The sequence below is a fragment of the Salmo salar genome, chromosome ssa13 (assembly GCF_905237065.1).
Source record: "Salmo salar chromosome ssa13, Ssal_v3.1, whole genome shotgun sequence".
NCBI lineage: Eukaryota > Metazoa > Chordata > Actinopteri > Salmoniformes > Salmonidae > Salmo > Salmo salar.
In genome coordinates, this window is record NC_059454.1 from 101,007,256 (window position 1) to 101,025,373 (window position 18,118).

At 45.8% G+C, this 18,118-nt stretch overlaps 1 protein-coding gene across 8 annotated transcripts in view; it reads right to left on the reverse strand.

Moving 5' to 3' along the window:
• The window catches only part of strbp (spermatid perinuclear RNA binding protein), a 184,504-nt gene that overhangs the window by 9,827 nt on the left and 156,559 nt on the right, over positions 1 to 18,118 (reverse strand). For 7 of the 8 annotated variants that reach the window (XM_045692186.1, XM_045692188.1, XM_045692190.1 and 4 more), the window contains 5 exons: positions 16,478 to 16,621; positions 13,123 to 13,257; positions 7,286 to 7,426; positions 4,665 to 4,803; positions 4,335 to 4,382 (listed from right to left, as the gene is read on the reverse strand). In XM_045692186.1, the coding sequence (XP_045548142.1) occupies positions 4,335 to 4,382; positions 4,665 to 4,803; positions 7,286 to 7,426; positions 13,123 to 13,257; positions 16,478 to 16,621 (607 nt within the window). The remainder of the gene's footprint in view (positions 1 to 4,334; positions 4,383 to 4,664; positions 4,804 to 7,285; positions 7,427 to 13,122; positions 13,258 to 16,477; positions 16,622 to 18,118) is intronic. The other variant, XM_045692191.1, reaches the window with a different exon arrangement.

Below are 18,118 nucleotides of genomic sequence, written 5' to 3' on the forward strand. Positions count from 1 at the left end.
TAAACTGTGAAATCTGATATACTTACCCTCAAGTGGTTACTTGGCATATCTTGTTGCTTGCTAGCTACTCTGTTGACAGTTTGACAAGAACATGTGGTTGTTCATTTTTTTTTTTTTACAAACAAATGAGTGAATGTGCTAGTAAGCTAAATAGCTACCTAGCTAATAGCTACCTAGCTAATAGCTAAATAGTTACCTAGCTAATAGCTAAATTGTTACCTAGCTAATAGCTAAATAGTTACCTAGCTAATAGCTAAATAGCTACCTAGCTAATTAGTTGAATGTATTAAGGCCTGCAGTGTGAACAAGGCTTAAGAGCTTTGCAAATCTGGATTGTGTAATATTTGTCCATTATTCATTTCAGAATGTCAAGGTGTTGGGGATCATGGCTAGAGAGCAACTTTCAAGTCGATCTTCAAGCAGATTTAAATGAAAACTGTAACTTGGCCACTCAGGAACATTCACTGTCTTCTTGGTAAACAACTCCAGTGTATATTTGGCCTTGTGTTTTAGGTTATTGTCCTGCTGAAAGGTGAATTCATCTCCCAGTGTCTGGTGGAAAGCAGACTGAACCAGGTTTTCCTCTAGGATTTTGCCTGTGCTTAGCTCCACTGCGTTTGTTTTTATCCTGGAAAAATTACCCAGTCTTTGCCGATGTCAAGCATACCAATACCATGATGCAGCCAACACCATGTTTGAAAAAAATGAGACAGTTACTCAGTGATGTGTTGTGTTGTATTTGCCCCAAACATAAGGCTTTGTATTAAGGCCACAGTTACTCAGTGATGTGTTGTGTTGCATTTGCCCCAAACATAAGGCTTTGCATTAAGGCCAAAACGTTTATTCATTTGTCATGTTTTTTTAAGGTATTACTTTAGTGCCTTGTTGCATTCTTGATGCAGCTCAGTTCAGAAGGAGGACTGCATCTTCAATGTGTCTAGGTGGTTAATACATCATCCACAGCATCATTATTAACTTGACCATGTTTAAAGAGATATTCAATGTCTGATTTGTTATTGTTACCCATCTACCAATCAGTGCCCTTCTCTATGAGGCTTTCAAAAAAGCTCCCTGATATATGTAATTGAATCTGTGTTTGAAATGGAATACTGGACTGAGGGACCTTAGATGTTGTATGTATGGGGGACAGAGGAAGGGGAAGTCATTCAAAAATCATGTCAATCCCTATTATTTCACACAGAGAAACTGGCGTGCTCAGCTCAAATTCTTGTAGTAGTAACAAAAGTATTTGGGTGCCGGGTTCAAAAGACATATACTTGAAGAAAGGGAAAAACCTGCACTCACTGAAATATTCTTGAACTTTTAATGTAGATTTTTAGCAGCAGCAGTCTTCACAAAAGGACGCGTTTCTGCGTCCGTCCTTCGTCCGCATTTGGAGAACAAACACATTTCAGTGCAGTGTCTTTCTTATTTTACAATTATTTAATGGATGTAAATAATAACAGTATGGCAATGTGATGTCATCTAGAAATGTGGGTGGATGACTATTGTTCTCCAAACGCTGACAAAAGCTGCAGTCCGTTTGTTCTGACCTCTGCTGCAAAATACATGAAATTCTTTCTTCAAATAAACCACTATTATTTCACACAGAGTGAGTCCATGTGACTTATGTGATTCACCCCCTGAAAAAAGGGGATGAATACTTATGCAACAACTATATTTTAGTTATGAAAAAAATTTATTCATTTGTAAAAATATGTAGAATTTTCTTTTCACTTTGACATTATGGAGTATTTGGTGTAGATCAATGACAAAACAATCACAATTAAATCTCCTTCAATCCCACTTTGTAACGCAACAAAATGTGGAAAGATCCAACGGGGTGAATGTTTATGATACCCACTGTATAACTGGATAATACCAAACGTGCAGCACTCCACTCCAGTCTAAATAAAGGAATATGGAGCCTGGAGTCCAGCCCCATGCTAGGTTAAGGCCCATATTCAAAAAGCATATCAGAGCAGGAGTGCTGTGCTCTATATTGACAGGTCTCACCTGTCCATATAATCTTATTCAAAGGCAAAACTGATCCTATATCAGCACTCCTACACTGAGACTCTTTGTGAATACGAACCCATGATTCTCTGGCGGTTCCTTTTAGAATATGTTGTGTCTACCCTGTAACCAGCCCGGTCCAGTCTCCCATCCTGAACATGAGACTCATTCAAAGCCCCAGAACCAGAAACAGGCAGCTCTCTCTGTGAAAGAGGGGAGGGGCTTCCCAATGCCACGCAACAACACACAAGGACCAGTTTGTTCTAAGATTAGGGTTTGTGTGAGGGAGGGAGGGAGGGAGGGAGGGAGGGAGGGAGGGAGGGAGGGAGGGAGGGAGGGAGAAGAGAGAGATCGAGAGAGAGTATGTATATCTTTTTTTACATGATCATATGTTTTTGAGTGTATAAATCTGTAAGACAAAGTGGGTGTGAGTGATTGAGCATTGTGAGTGTTGCTGTCCTCAAACCGCTAAGTGCTATATTGAATTATGCTGAGAGAGTGAAAGGGGAGGGGAGGGGAGCAGAGCACATTGAATCTGATCTAGTTTTGTAGCAATGAAAGAGACTATGGGAGATATTCAAACCCTCCAGAGATCTTACACAAGCTACTGGCTGCCTGGCAGAGACTGAGCAGGCCACAGCTGACTGACCGACCAGCCAGTCTAGCCAGAGGACCAGCCAGTCGAGGCAGAGGACCAGCCAGTCAAGCCAGAGGACCAGCCAGTCTAGCCAGAGGACTAGCCAGAGGACCAGCCAGTCTAGCCAGAGGACTAGCCAGAGGACCAGCCAGTCTAGCCAGAGGACCAGCCGGTCTAATCTAGGAGTGGGAAGCCTACACTATGTGGACAGTAGGGCTGATCCTATTTAGTTGATTGGTCGATTGTTTGGTCGATAGGCTGTTGGTCAACCAATATTTTTTTTAGTCGAGCAGTAGCAAATATATATACAATGTATGGCACAGGAGACACCTGTCTGATTCACGCATGTCTCAGTAGACTAATCCATTGTGGAGGCCGCGGGATGGCACACCTGTACCTCCAGTATTCCTCTATCTTATTTGTAGTGCTCTGGTTGAGTGAGGATGCACCCGCACCTGATTATGCATAGAAGTAGGTCTAGGCTACCTGGCCAGCGTGCAAATGTAGGCATATAAATGCTAAAACCCTTTTTTTTGTCGGGAACAGCCCTAGTGTAGAGTGAATTCAACAGTTCCGCTGTTAATGTATCCCTTGTTTATAAGGATATAGTAGAGCTTTGAGATACAATTGGTTGGAAGAGGTTGTGTGTGTGTGTGTGTGTGTGTGTGTGTGTGTGTGTGTGTGTGTGTGTGTGTGTGTGTGTGTGTGTGTGTGTGTGTGTGTGTGTGTGTGTGTGTGTGTGTGTACTGTACTGCATTACAGTAGAGCTAGCTTTGGTTAGAAGGTATTCTACAGAGGTAGTGTTAGTGGTTATAACCCATATAGACGGTCCCTGTGTGTGTTGGTGGCATCGGTCTCTGCCTGGGCTGGGCAGCTTTGAATGGGCTATCTGGCTGTGTCTGGTTGTGGATAGAGAGCAGGGGGGAGGAGAGAGATGTTACACTGAGGAGAGGAGAGAGATGTTACACTGAGGAGAGGAGAGAGATGTTACACTGAGGACAGGAGAGAGATGTTACACTGAGGAGAGGAGAGAGATGTTACACTGAGGAGAGGAGAGAGATGTTACACTGAGGAGAGGAGAGAGATGTTACACTGAGGAGAGGAGAGAGATGTTACACTGAGGAGAGGAGAGAGATGTTACACTGAGGAGAGGAGAGAGATGTTACACTGAGGAGAGGAGAGAGATGTTACACTGAGGACAGGAGAGAGATGTTACACTGAGGAGAGAAGAGAGATGTTACACTGAGGACAGGAGAGAGATGTTACACTGAGGACAGGAGAGAGATGTTACACTGAGGAGAGAGATGTTACACTGAGGAGAGGAGAGAGATGTTACACTGAGGAGAGGAGAGAGATGTCCAGAGTCAGGATGGGCAGACTGACTGACGGACGGACGGACAGACAGACAGACAAGCAGAAGGGTAGAACAAGCAGCAGTCTAGACACTCAGGCAGGCGAAGAAGCGCAGCAGGCTTGCTCCAACCACAGTAAGAACCAAAAGGTTATGATCAGTTCCACTTTTAATTTAGCTTTTAAATTCGCCCAATTCTTCAGTTTAAATTTCGACCTCTATATGTAACTCAGATTCAATGGGAATATACAGTGTTGTTTTCCAGTAGAGCCTCCAACAGGTGTAGGAAGTAAAAGAATAGTGAGGTGGGTGTTAACCCTATAGACTTACCGAAGGCTGGGGCTGCTGCAGCACTGTAGCCATATGGAGTCCCAAAGCCTGTCACACATGTTAAAGCCATATAGACTATTAGTATCGCTGGTTGACTGGACATAATGATAACACACACACACACACACACACACACACACACACACACACACACACACACACACACACACACACACACACACACACACACACACACACACACACACACACACACACACACACACACACACACACACACACACACACACACACACACACACACACACACACAGAGAGAGAGAGAGAGAGTTATGGCAGGGAACTGGACAGGACAGACATACTTCCATGTACCTGGTATCTGTGTGTATCCTGGTGCAGTGGCTGTGGTAATGAAGGCTCCACTGGTCAGGGCTGCCGCTCTACCTCTCCCCCTGGCCACCTGGGCTGCTACTGCTGAGGCTGCCACTGCTGCAGCTAGGGAACCTTTCGTCTACAGGGACACAGAAACACTACTGTAAACAAGCAGTACTGATGACTGATCAGACTAACCTGTAAACAGGCTGTACTGATGACTGATCAGACTACCCTGTAAACAGGCTGTACTGATGACTGATCAGACTACCCTGTAAACAGGCTGTACTGATGACTGATCAGACTACTCTGTAAACAGGCTGTACTGATGACTGATCAGACTACTCTGTAAACAGGCTGTATTGATAGTTTGGAAAGAATCTCTATTAGAGACTGTCTCAGGTTGAGAAGGTAAGAGAGGAAGTATTGATACCTGTTAAGATTCTTCGGGTAGCCTAGAGGTTAAGAGCATCGGGCCCTTGAGCAAGGCACTTAACCCTAATTGTTCCTGTAAATTGCTCTGGATAAGAGCGTCTGCTAAATGTAAATATAAACAAGCAGTATTGATTACTGATGAGGACGGTAACTCTCCAGGAACAGGGTTGGAGTGAAACCCTACAGGACGGTAACTCTCCAGGAACAGGGTTGGAGTGAAACACTACAGGACGGTAACTCTCCAGGAACAGGGTTGGAGTGAAACCCTACAGGACGGTAACTCTCCAGGAACAGGGTTGGAGTGAAACCCTACAGGACGGTAACTCTCCAGGAACAGGGTTGGAGTGAAACCCTACAGGATGGTAACTCTCCAGGAACAGGGTTGGAGTGAAACCCTATACAGTGATGGAAAAAAAGTACTTGATCCCCTGCTGATTTTGTACGTTTGCCCACTGACAAAGAAATTATTAGTCTATAATTTTAATGGTAGGTTTATTTGAACACTGAGAGACAGAATAACAACAAAAGAATCCAGAAAAACCCATGTCAAAAATTTTATAAATTGATTTGCATTTTAATGAGGGAAATAAGTATTTGACCCCCTCTCAATCAGAAAGATTTCTGGCTCCCAGGTGTCTTTTATACAGGTAACGAGCTGAGATTAGGAGCACACTCTTAAAGGGAGTGCTCCTAATCTCAGCTTGTTACCTGTATAAAAGACACCTGTCCACAGAAGCAATCAATCAATCAGATTCCAAACTCTCCACCATGGCCAAGACCAAAGAGCTCTCCAAGGATGTCAGGGACAAGATTGTAGACCTACACAAGGCTGGAATGGGCTACAAGACCATCGTCAAGCAGCTTGGTGAGAAGGTGACAACAGTTGGTGCGATTATTCGCAAATGGAAGAAACACAAAATAACTGTCAATCTCCCTCGGCCTGGAGCTCCATGCAAGATCTCACCTCGTGGAGTTGCAATGATCATGAGAACGGTGAGGAATCAGCCCAGAACTACACGGGAGGATCTTGGCAATGATCTCAAGGCAGCTGGGACCATAGTCACCAAGAAAACAATTGGTAACACACTACGCCGTGAACGACTGAAATCCTGCAGCGCCCGCAAGGTCCCCCTGCTCAAGATAGCACATATACATGCCTGTCTGAAGTTTGCCAATGAACATCTGAATGATTCAGAGGACAACTGGGTGAAAGTGTTGTGGTCAGATGAGACCAAAATGGAGCTCTTTGGCATCAACTCAACACATCGTGTTTGGAGGAGGAGGAATGCTGCCTATGACCCCAAGAACAACATCCCCACCGTCAAACATGGAGGTGGAAACATTATGCTTTGGGGGTGTTTTTCTGCTAAGGGGACAGGACAACTTCACCGCATCAAAGGGACGATGGACGGGGCCATGTACCGTCAAATCTTGGGTGTGAACCTTCTTCCCTCAGCCAGGGCATTGAAAATGGGTAGTGGATGCGTATTCCAGCATGACAATGACCCAACACACACGGCCAAGGCAACAAAGAAGTGGCTCAAGAAGAAGCACATTAAGGTCCTGGAGTGGCCTAGCCAGTCTCCAGACTGTAATCCCATAGAAAATCTGTGGAGGGAGCTGAAGGTTCGAGTTGCCAAACGTCAGCCTCGAAACCTTAATGACTTGGAGAAGATCTGCAAAGAGGAGTGGGACAAAATCCCTCCTGAGATGTGTGCAAACCTGGTGGCCAACTACAAGAAACGTCTGACCTCTGTGATTGCCAACAATGGTTTTGCCACCAAGTACTAAGTCATGTTTTGCAGAGGGGTCAAATACTTATTTCCCTCATTAAAATGCAATCATTTTATAACATTTTTGACATGCGTTTTTCTGGATTTTTTTGTTGTTATTTTGTCTCTCACTGTTGAAATAAACCAACCATTAAAATTATAGACTGATAATTTCTTTGTCAGTGGGCAAACTTACAAAATCAGCAGGGGATCAAATACTTTTTCCCCCTCACTGTATAGGGTTTCACTCCAACCCTGTTCCTGGAGAGTACTTTTTTCCCTCACTGTAGGACGATAATGCTCCAGGAACAGGGCTGGAGAGGCCTGCTCTAAAAGACAGATATTACTAACTGACCACTCAGACTCCTGTAAACAGGCTGTATTGATATCTGATCAGAGAGACTGCTAACGTACAGCGTGTTGAGGGATCTTCTTCTTGATAGCGGTGGCGTTGGGACCAGAGAACAGTTTCTCCAGAGCAGCCAATGCAGCGGATGCCTTCGCTACCTTCTTATTAGGCCCCGCCCCCCGGAACTTCTGACCATCCACCTCCACCTGGAGAGAGAGGGAGACACACACACACACACACACACACACACACACACACACACACACACACACACACACACACACACACACACACACACACACACACACGTAGGTTCAAGTAAGCATGCGTTGGGTGAAGAAGAGCTGATAAGATGTGTCTGTTGAGTTTGCATCGATAAGGATTTTTATTTTATTTACTCATCTAATATGTATATACTGTATACTGTATCATTCACTATCTATTCTTTACTATCTATTGCATCTTAGCCGCTCTGTCACTGCTCATCCATATATTTTATACTTATACACTGCTCAAAAAAATAAAGGGAACACTTAAAAATCACAATGTAACTCCAAGTCAATCACACTTCTGTGAAATCAAACTGTCCACTTAGGAAGCAACACTGATTGACCATAAATTTCACATGCTGTTGCGCAAATGGAATAGACAACAGGTGGAAATTATAGGCAATTAGCAAGACACCCCCAATAAAGGAGTGGTTCTGCAGGTGGGGACCACAGACCACTTCTCAGTTCCTATGCTTCCTGGCTGATGTTTTGGTCACTTTTGAATGCTGGCGGTGCTTTCACTCTAGTGGTAGCATGAGACGGAGTCTACAACCCACACAAGTGGCGCAGGTAGTGCAGCTCATCCAGGATGGCACATCAATGCGATTTGTGGCAAGAAGGTTTGCTGTGTCTGTCAGCGTAGTGTCCAGAGCATGGAGGCGCTACCAGGACACAGGCCAGTACATCAGGAGACGTGGAGGAGGCTGTAGGAGGGCAACAACCCAGCAGCAGGACCGCTACCTCCGCCTTTGTGCAAGGAGGAGCAGGAGAAGCACTGCCAGAGCCCTGCAAAATGACCTCCAGCAGGCCACAAATGTGCATGTGTCTGCTCAAACGGTCAGAAACAGACTCCATGAGGGTGGTATGAGGGCTCGACGTCCACAGGTGGGGGTTGTGCTTACAGCCCAACACCGTGCAGGGCGTTTGGCATTTGCCAGAGAACACCAAGATTGGCAAATTCGCCACTGGCGCCCTGTGCTCTTCACAGATGAAAGCAGGTTCACACTGAGCACGTGACAGACGTGACAGAGTCTGGAGACACCGTGGAGAAAGTTCTGCTGCCTGCAACATCCTCCAGCATGACCGGTTTGGCGGTGGGTCAGTCATGGTGTGGGGTGGCATTTCTTTGGGGGGCCGCACAGCCCTCCATGTGCTCGCCAGAGGTAGCCTGACTGCCATTAGGTACCGAGATGAGATCCTCAGACCCCTTGTGAGACCATATGCTGGTGCGGTTGGCCCTGGGTTCCTCCTAATGCAAGACAATGCTAGACCTCATGTGGCTGGAGTGTGTCAGCAGTTCCTGCAAGAGGAAGGCATTGATGCTATGGACTGGCCCGCCCGTTCCCCAGACCTGAATCCAATTGAGCACATCTGGGATATCATGTCTCGCTCCATCCACTAACGCCACGTTGCACCACAGACTGTCCAGGAGTTGGCGGATGCTTTATTCCAGGCTTGGGAGGAGATCCCTCAGGAGACCATCCGCCACCTCATCAGGAGCATGCCCAGGCGTTGTAGGGAGGTCATACAGGCACGTGGAGGCCACACACACTACTGAGCCACATTTTGACTTGTTTTAAGGACATTACATCAAAGTTGGATCAGCCTGTAGTGTGGTTTTCCACTTTAATTTTGAGTGTGACTCCAAATCCAGACCTCCATGGGTTGATAAATTGGATTTCCATTGATTATTTTTGTGTGATTTTGTTGTCAGCACATTCAACTATGTAAAGAAAAAAGTATTTAATAAGATTATTTCTTTCATTCAGATCTAGGATGTGTTATTTTAGTGTTCCCTTTATTTTTTTGAGCAGTATATATTCTCATCCCATTCCTTTACTAGATTATGTGTATTAGGTTTTGCTGTGGAATTGTTAGATATTACCTGTTAGATACTGCTGCACTGTCAGATCTAGAAGCATAAGCAATTCACTACACTCACAATTACATCTGCTAACCATGTGTATGTGACCAATCACATTTGATCTGATTTGATTTTAACTTTTGTTTTACTGTTTTACTACAGGATATCCTGTCTGGTGGTATAGAGATATCCTGTCTGGTGGTATATAGATATCCTGTCTGGTGGTATAGAGATATCCTGTCTGGTGGTATATAGATATCCTGTCTGGTGGTATAGTATAGAGATATCCTGTATGTCTGGTGGTATAGAGATATCCTGTATGTCTGGTGGTATAGAGATATCCTGTATGTCTGGAGGTATAGAGATATCCTGTATGTCTGGTGGTATAGAGATATCCTGTCTGGTGGTATAGAGATATCCTGTCTGGTGATATAGTATAGAGATATCCTGTCTGGTGGTATAGTATAGAGATATCCTGTATGTCTGGTGGTATAGAGATATCCTGTATGTCTGGTGGTATAGAGATATCCTGTATGTCTGGAGGTATAGAGATATCCTGTATGTCTGGTGGTATAGAGATATCCTGTATGTCTGGTGGTATAGAGATATCCTGTATGTCTGGAGGTAGAGAGATATCCTGTATGTCTGGTGGTATAGTATAGAGATATCCTGTATGTCTAGTGGTATAGAGATATCCAGTATGTCTGGTGGTATAGAGATATCCTGTATGTCTGGTGGTATAGAGATATCCTGTATGTCTGGTGGTATAGAGATATCCTGTATGTCTGGTGGTATAGAGATATCCAGTATGTCTGGTGGTATAGAGATATCCTGTATGTCTAGTGGTATAGAGATATCCAGTATGTCTGGTGGTATAGTATAGAGATATCCTGTATGTCTGGTGGTATAGTATAGAGATATCCTGTCTGGTCGTATAGTATAGAGATATCCTGTATGTCTGGTGGTATAGAGATATCCTGTATGTCTGGTGGTATAGAGATATCCTGTATGTCTGGTGGTATAGAGATATCCTGTATGTCTGGTGGTATAGAGATATCCTGTATGTCTAGTGGTATAGAGATATCCTGTATGTCTGGTGGTATAGAGATATCCTGTATGTCTGGTGGTATAGAGATATCCTGTATGTCTAGTGGTATAGAGATATCCAGTATGTCTGGTGGTATAGAGATATCCTGTATGTCTGGTGGTATAGAGATATCCTGTATGTCTGGTGGTATAGTATAGAGATATCCTGTATGTCTGGTGGTATAGTATAGAGATATCCTGTATGTCTGGTGGTATAGAGATATCCTGTATGTCTGGTGGTATAGAGATATCCTGTATGTCTGGAGGTAGAGAGATATCCTGTATGTCTGGTGGTATAGTATAGAGATATCCTGTATGTCTAGTGGTATAGAGATATCCTGTATGTCTGGTGGTATAGAGATATCCTGTATGTCTGGTGGTATAGAGATATCCTGTATGTCTGGTGGTATAGAGATATCCTGTATGTCTGGTGGTATAGAGATATCCTGTATGTCTAGTGGTATAGAGATATCCAGTATGTCTGGTGGTATAGTATAGAGATATCCTGTATGTCTGGTGGTATAGTATAGAGATATCCTGTCTGGTGGTATAGTATAGAGATATCCTGTATGTCTGGTGGTATAGAGATATCCTGTATGTCTGGTGGTATAGAGATATCCTGTATGTCTGGTGGTATAGAGATATCCTGTATGTCTGGTGGTATAGAGATATCCTGTATGTCTAGTGGTATAGAGATATCCTGTATGTCTGGTGGTATAGAGATATCCTGTATTTCTGGTGGTATAGTATAGAGATATCCTGTATGTCTGGTGGTATAGTATAGAGATATCCTATATGTCTAGTGGTATAGTATAGAGATATCCTGTATGTCTAGTGGTATAGAGATATCCAGTATGTCTGGTGGTATAGAGATATCCTGTATGTCTGGTGGTATAGAGATATCCTGTATGTCTGGTGGTATAGTATAGAGATATCCTGTATGTCTGGTGGTATAGTATAGAGATATCTTGTATGTCTGGTGGTATAGTATAGAGATATCCTGTATGTCTGGTGGTATAGTATTGAGATATCCTGTATGTCTAGTGGTATAGTATAGAGATATCCTGTATGTCTGGTGGTATAGAGATATCCTGTATGTCTGGTGGTATAGAGATATCCTGTATGTCTGGTGGTATAGAGATATCCTGTATGTCTGGTGGTATAGAGATATCCTGTATGTCTAGTGGTATAGAGATATCCTGTATGTCTGGTGGTATAGAGATATCCTGTATGTCTGGTGGTATAGTATAGAGATATCCTGTATGTCTGGTGGTATAGTATAGAGATATCCTGTATGTCTGGTGGTATAGTATAGAGATATCCTATATGTCTAGTGGTATAGTATAGAGATATCCTGTATGTCTAGTGGTATAGAGATATCCAGTATGTCTGGTGGTATAGAGATATCCTGTATGTCTGGTGGTATAGAGATATCCTGTATGTCTGGTGGTATAGTATAGAGATATCCTGTATGTCTGGTGGTATAGTATAGAGATATCCTGTATGTCTGGTGGTATAGTATAGAGATATCCTGTATGTCTGGTGGTATAGTATTGAGATATCCTGTATGTCTAGTGGTATAGTATAGAGATATCCTGTATGTCTAGTGGAATAGAGATATCCTGTATGTCTGGTGGTATAGAGATATCCTGTATGTCTGGTGGTATAGTATAGAGATATCCTGTATGTCTGGTGGTATAGTATAGAGATATCCTGTATGTCTAGTGGTATAGTATAGAGATATCCAGTATGTCTAGTGGTATAGAGATATCCAGTATGTCTGGTGGTATAGAGATATCCTGTATGTCTGGTGGTATAGAGATATCCAGTATGTCTGGTGGTATAGAGATATCCAGTATGTCTGGTGGTATTGTATTGCTACTGGTGCTGACTAATGACACCAGCCAGAGGAAGGATCTATAGCTCCAACACCTGCATCCATCAGACAGGAAACACACTACATGTCAGGTGTGACAGACTTGACCTCCGCAAATTGATGTGAATCTATCACTGAGTCACTGAGGCGTGACAGAAAACATCACAGCTGAGCGAGTGGAGGGAGGAATGACTGGATGGGACAACACAACACTGCTCTGGAGGGAGGAATGACTGGATGGGACAACACAACACTGCTCTGGAGGGAGGAATGACTGGATGAGACAACACAACACTGCTCTGGAGGGAGGAATGACTGGATGGGACAACACAACACTGCTCTGGAGGGAGGAATGACTGATGGGACAACACAACACTGCTCTGGAGGGAGGAATGACTGGATGGGACAACACAACACTGCTCTGGAGGGAGGGAGGAATGACTGGATGGGACAACACAACACTGCTCTGGAGGGAGGAATGACTGGATGAGACAACACAACACTGCTCTGGAGGGAGGAATGACTGGATGGGACAACACAACACTGCTCTGGAGGGAGGAATGACTGGATGGGACAACACAACACTGCTCTGGGAAAGACTGATGGACTGATGTAGTATCTGATGAGCTAGCCAGCTAGTGTGCACCAACCTCCATTGAGTTGTATCAAAGTTCTTTGAAAGTCAGTGTGTGTGTGTGTGTGTGTGTGTGTGTGTGTGTGTGTGTGTGTGTGTGTGTGTGTGTGTGTGTGTGTGTGTGTGTGTCTTATATACTGTTCCAGTGGAGAAATGGCCGGTGCATTCCTCACCTCCATGGCGAAGCGTTTGTCATGGCTGCCCCCGCTCTCTGATATGAGCTCGTACTTCAGACCTCTGCGTTTCTCATTGAGCTCCATGACGGGGTTCTTACCGCTGGCCGTCAGAATAGGACCCTGAGTTCGGACCTGCGAGACCACAAGAACAGAAAAGAAATCTGATTACCGACAGATAACATAACCAGCAACACTGGATCACCAGAGAATCTACACTATATATACAAAAGTGTGTGGACACCCCTTCAAATTAGTGGATTTGGCTATTTCAGCCACACCTGTTGCTGACAAGTGTTTAAAATCGAGCACACAGCCATGCATTCTCCATAGACAAACAAGGGGTTTCCATGACCGAGCAGCCACACACAAGCCTAAGATCACCATGCGCAATGCCGAGCGTTGGCTGGAGTGGTGTATAGCTCGCCACCATTGGACTCTGGAACAGTGGAAACGCGTTCTCTGGAGTGATGAATCACGCTTCAACATCTGGCAGTCCGATGGACGAATCTGGGTTTGGCGGATGCCAGGAGAATGCTACTTGCCCGAATGAATTGTGCCAACTGTAAAGTTTGTTGGAGGAGGAATAATGGTCTGGGGCTGTTTTTCATGGTTTGGGCTAAGCCCCTTAGTTGCAGTGAAGGGAAATCTTAACGCTACAGCATACAATGACATTTCTGTGCTTCCAGTGGGAAGGCACTTTCCTGTTTTAGCATGACAATGCCCCCATGCACAAAGTGAGGTCCATACAGAAATGGTTTGACTAGATCGGTGTGGAAGAACTTGACTGGCCTGCATAGAGCCCTGACCTCAACCCCATTGAACACCTCTGGGATGAATTTCAAGGCCGACTGAGAGCCAGGCCTAATCGCCCAACATCCGTGACCGACCTCACTAATGCTCTTGTGGCTGAATGGAAGCAAGTCCCTGCAGCAATGTTCTAACATCTAGTGAAAAGCCTTCTCAGAAGAGTGGAGGCTGTTATAGCAGCAAAGGGGGATCAACTCCATATTAATGCCCATGATTTTGGAATGAGATGTTCCACGAGCAGGTGTCCATATACTTTTGGTCATGTAGTGTATATTGCTTCTGGTTGCCTTGCGTGTGTGTGTGTGTGTGCGCACGTGTGCCCGTTACGAGACAGGGACATTTTCATTGTTAATTTATTATGGATACCCATATACATGTAGATATGTTATGCTCATCAAAGACAATGCTAACCACTTTGTCTCCATGTACCAGAATGCTGTCGTTGGTAAGGACATTCTCACCTTTACTGTTAAGGCTGCAAGTTCTACCAATAAAATATGATCTAGCACTCTGGTATCCTGCAAACCTTGATCCATTTTGTATTCTACATGAGTCAAATGTAATGGAGTCCATTGCCCATGTTGTAAATGGCTGCTGTTCATAGAAGGATGCCAAGAAGCTGCTTAAATACCAGCCCCTCGTGGCACACTGGGATGCCTCGGGTGTAGGTGCAAGCTGGTGGCGCTGATATTTGGCAGTCTCGGCCAGGTACACAGACTTGCAGGGCGTGGCCTCCAGTATGCGGGCCTGACAAAAAACTAGGGCAAAGCAACTGGCTAGGTACTGCTCTGTTTCAGCTGTCGTGGACAGCCTAGCTGTTTGGAGAAGGAGACCAGTTGGCTAGGTACTGCTCTGTTTCAGCTGTCGTGGACAGCCTAGCTGTTTGGAGAAGGAGACCAGTTGGCTAGTTACCGCTCTGTTTCAGCTGTCGTGGGCAGCCTAGCTGTTTGGAGAAGGAGACCAGTTGGCTAGGTACCGCTCTGTTTCAGCTGTCGTGGGCAGCCTAGCTGTTTGGAGAAGGAGACCAGTTGGCTAGGTACTGCTCTGTTTCAGCTGTCGTGGGCAGCCTAGCTGTTTGGAGAAGGAGACCAGTTGGCTAGGTACCGCTCTGTTTCAGCTGTCGTGGGCAGCCTAGCTGTTTGGAGAAGGAGACCAGTTGGCTAGGTACCGCTCTGTTTCAGCTGTCGTGGGCAGCCTAGCTGTTTGGAGAAGGAGACCAGTTGGCTAGGTACCGCTCTGTTTCAGCTGTCGTGGGCAGCCTAGCTGTTTGGAGAAGGAGACCAGTTGGCTAGGTACCGCTCTGTTTCAGCTGTCGTGGGCAGCCTAGCTGTTTGGAGAAGGAGACCAGTTGGCTAGGTACCGCTCTGTTTCAGCTGTCGTGGGCAGCCTAGCTGTTTGGAGAAGGAGACCAGTTGGCTAGGTACCGCTCTGTTTCAGCTGTCGTGGGCAGCCTAGCTGTTTGGAGAAGGAGACCAGTTGGCTAGGTACCGCTCTGTTTCAGCTGTCGTGGGCAGCCTAGCTGTTTGGAGAAGGAGACCAGTTGGCTAGTTACCGCTCTGTTTCAGCTGTCGTGGGCAGCCTAGCTGTTTGGAGAAGGAGACCAGTTGGCTAGGTACCGCTCTGTTTCAGCTGTCGTGGGCAGCCTAGCTGTTTGGAGAAGGAGACCAGTTGGCTAGGTACCGCTCTGTTTCAGCTGTCGTGGGCAGCCTAGCTGTTTGGAGAAGGAGACCAGTTGGCTAGGTACCGCTCTGTTTCAGCTGTCGTGGGCAGCCTAGCTGTTTGGAGAAGGAGACCAGTTGGCTAGGTACCGCTCTGTTTCAGCTGTCGTGGGCAGCCTAGCTGTTTGGAGAAGGAGACCAGTTGGCTAGGTACTGCTCTGTTTCAGCTGTCGTGGGCAGCCTAGCTGTTTGGAGAAGGAGACCAGTTGGCTAGGTACTGCTCTGTTTCAGCTGTCGTGGGCAGCCTAGCTGTTTGGAGAAGGAGACCTGTTGGCTAGGTACTGCTCTGTTTCAGCTGTCGTGGGCAGCCTAGCTGTTTGGAGAAGGAGACCAGTTGGCTAGGTACTGCTCTGTTTCAGCTGTCGTGGGCAGCCTAGCTGTTTGGAGAAGGAGACCAGTTGGCTAGGTACTGCTCTGTTTCAGCTGTCGTGGGCAGCCTAGCTGTTTGGAGAAGGAGACCAGTTGGCTAGGTACTGCTCTGTTTCAGCTGTCGTGGGCAGCCTAGCTGTTTGGAGAAGGAGACCAGTTGGCTAGGTACTGCTCTGTTTCAGCTGTCGTGGGCAGCCTAGCTGTTTGGAGAAGGAGACCAGTTGGCTAGGTACTGCTCTGTTTCAGCTGTCGTGGGCAGCCTAGCTGTTTGGAGAAGGGGATGCGTTCTGGTTCTTGAGTGCCACGTATACAGGGACCTTTGAAATGTCCGGATCCTTTTCTTGTACATTTGATTGGTGGATTCAAATAAAATATGTAAAGTAAAGTGAGTGTGTGTGTGTGTGTGTGTGTGTGTGTGTGTGTGTGTGTGTGTGTGTGTGTGTGTGTGTGTAGTGTACCTCCAGTGTATTTGAGCTGTCTGAGTGTGTTGTGTTATTGCTGTGTGTGGACGATTCACTCCTCCCCTCTCCGTCTGACTTCTCGTCTGCACTGCAGTCCAGGTCCGTATCAAACCCTGTGGGGTAACCCATCGCCTGAAGGACCTAGACAGAGGAGGAGAGGAGGATAAGCGGAAGAGCGATAGAGAGAAGTGGAGGAGGATTAGAAGAGAAAGAGGAGAGGAGGAAGTGAGAAAGTGGGAAGGAATAGATGGAGGAAGAGGAGATGAAGAGGAATGAAAGCAAGTCAGGCACAAATCCATATACAACCACTTCTGATTCCTTCCTCTAAAACTATCCCAATGTTCATTCACTTCTTAACAATACTACTATCGGTCCTGAATTCCAGTTCTGAGTGACTGAGTTTAATCTCCAACACTGTATTACTATAATACCAGGTTCCCTACAGGCTAATTCACCAGCAGCAGCACAGTACTGTTGGGGCTTCTGTAGTCAGTGGACCGGTACCTTTCTCTGTGTGGATGGAACAGGAACACCCTTTGTGTCTGACCCAAATTGGTGATTGTGCTGCAGCTGGACATGCACGCACACACACACACACGCGTGTGTGTGTGTGACTAACTAGACTAACTAGACTAATTTACCAATAAAACAAAGTAGTACTGGCATGGGCTGATTTATTCTAGTCATTAGCAGTGTATCCAGAGCCACTTACAGGACCACTTAGGGTTAAGTGCCTGGCTCAAGGTCACATCGACAGAGCCATGTCAGCTCAGGGATTCGAAACAGCAATCTTTCAGTTACTGGCCCAACGCTCTAACCGCTAGGCTACCTGCCTCCTAACTGAGTGACATATTACAAGAGGCCCAACGCTCTAACCGCTAGACTACCTGCCTCCTAACTGAGTGACATATTACAAGAGGCCCAACGCTCTAACCGCTAGGCTACCTGCCTCCTAACTGAGTGACATATTACAAGAGGCCCAACGCTCTAACCGCTAGGCTACCTGCCTCCTAACTGAGTGACATATTACAAGAGGCCCAACGCTCTAACCGCTAGGCTACCTGCCTCCTAACTGAGTGACATATTACAAGAGGCCCAACGCTCTAACCGCTAGGCTACCTGCCTCCTAACTGAGTGACATATTACAAGAGGCCCAACGCTCTAACCGCTAGGCTACCTGCCTCCTAACTGAGTGACATATTACAAGAGGCCCAACGCTCTAACCGCTAGACTACCTGCGTCCTAACTGAGTGACATATTACAAGAGGCCCAACGCTCTAACCGCTAGGCTACCTGCCTCCTAACTGAGTGACATATTACAAGAGGCCCAACGCTCTAACCGCTAGGCTACCTGCCTCCTAACTGAGTGACATATTACAAGAGGCCCAACGCTCTAACCGCTAGGCTACCTGCCTCCTAACTGAGTGACATATTACAAGAGGCCCAACGCTCTAACCGCTAGGCTACCTGCCTCCTAACTGAGTGACATATTACAAGAGGCCCAACGCTCTAACCGCTAGGCTACCTGCCTCCTAACTGAGTGACATATTACAAGAGGCCCAACGCTCTAACCGCTAGACTACCTGCCTCCTAACTGAGTGACATATTACAAGAGGCCCAACGCTCTAACCGCTAGGC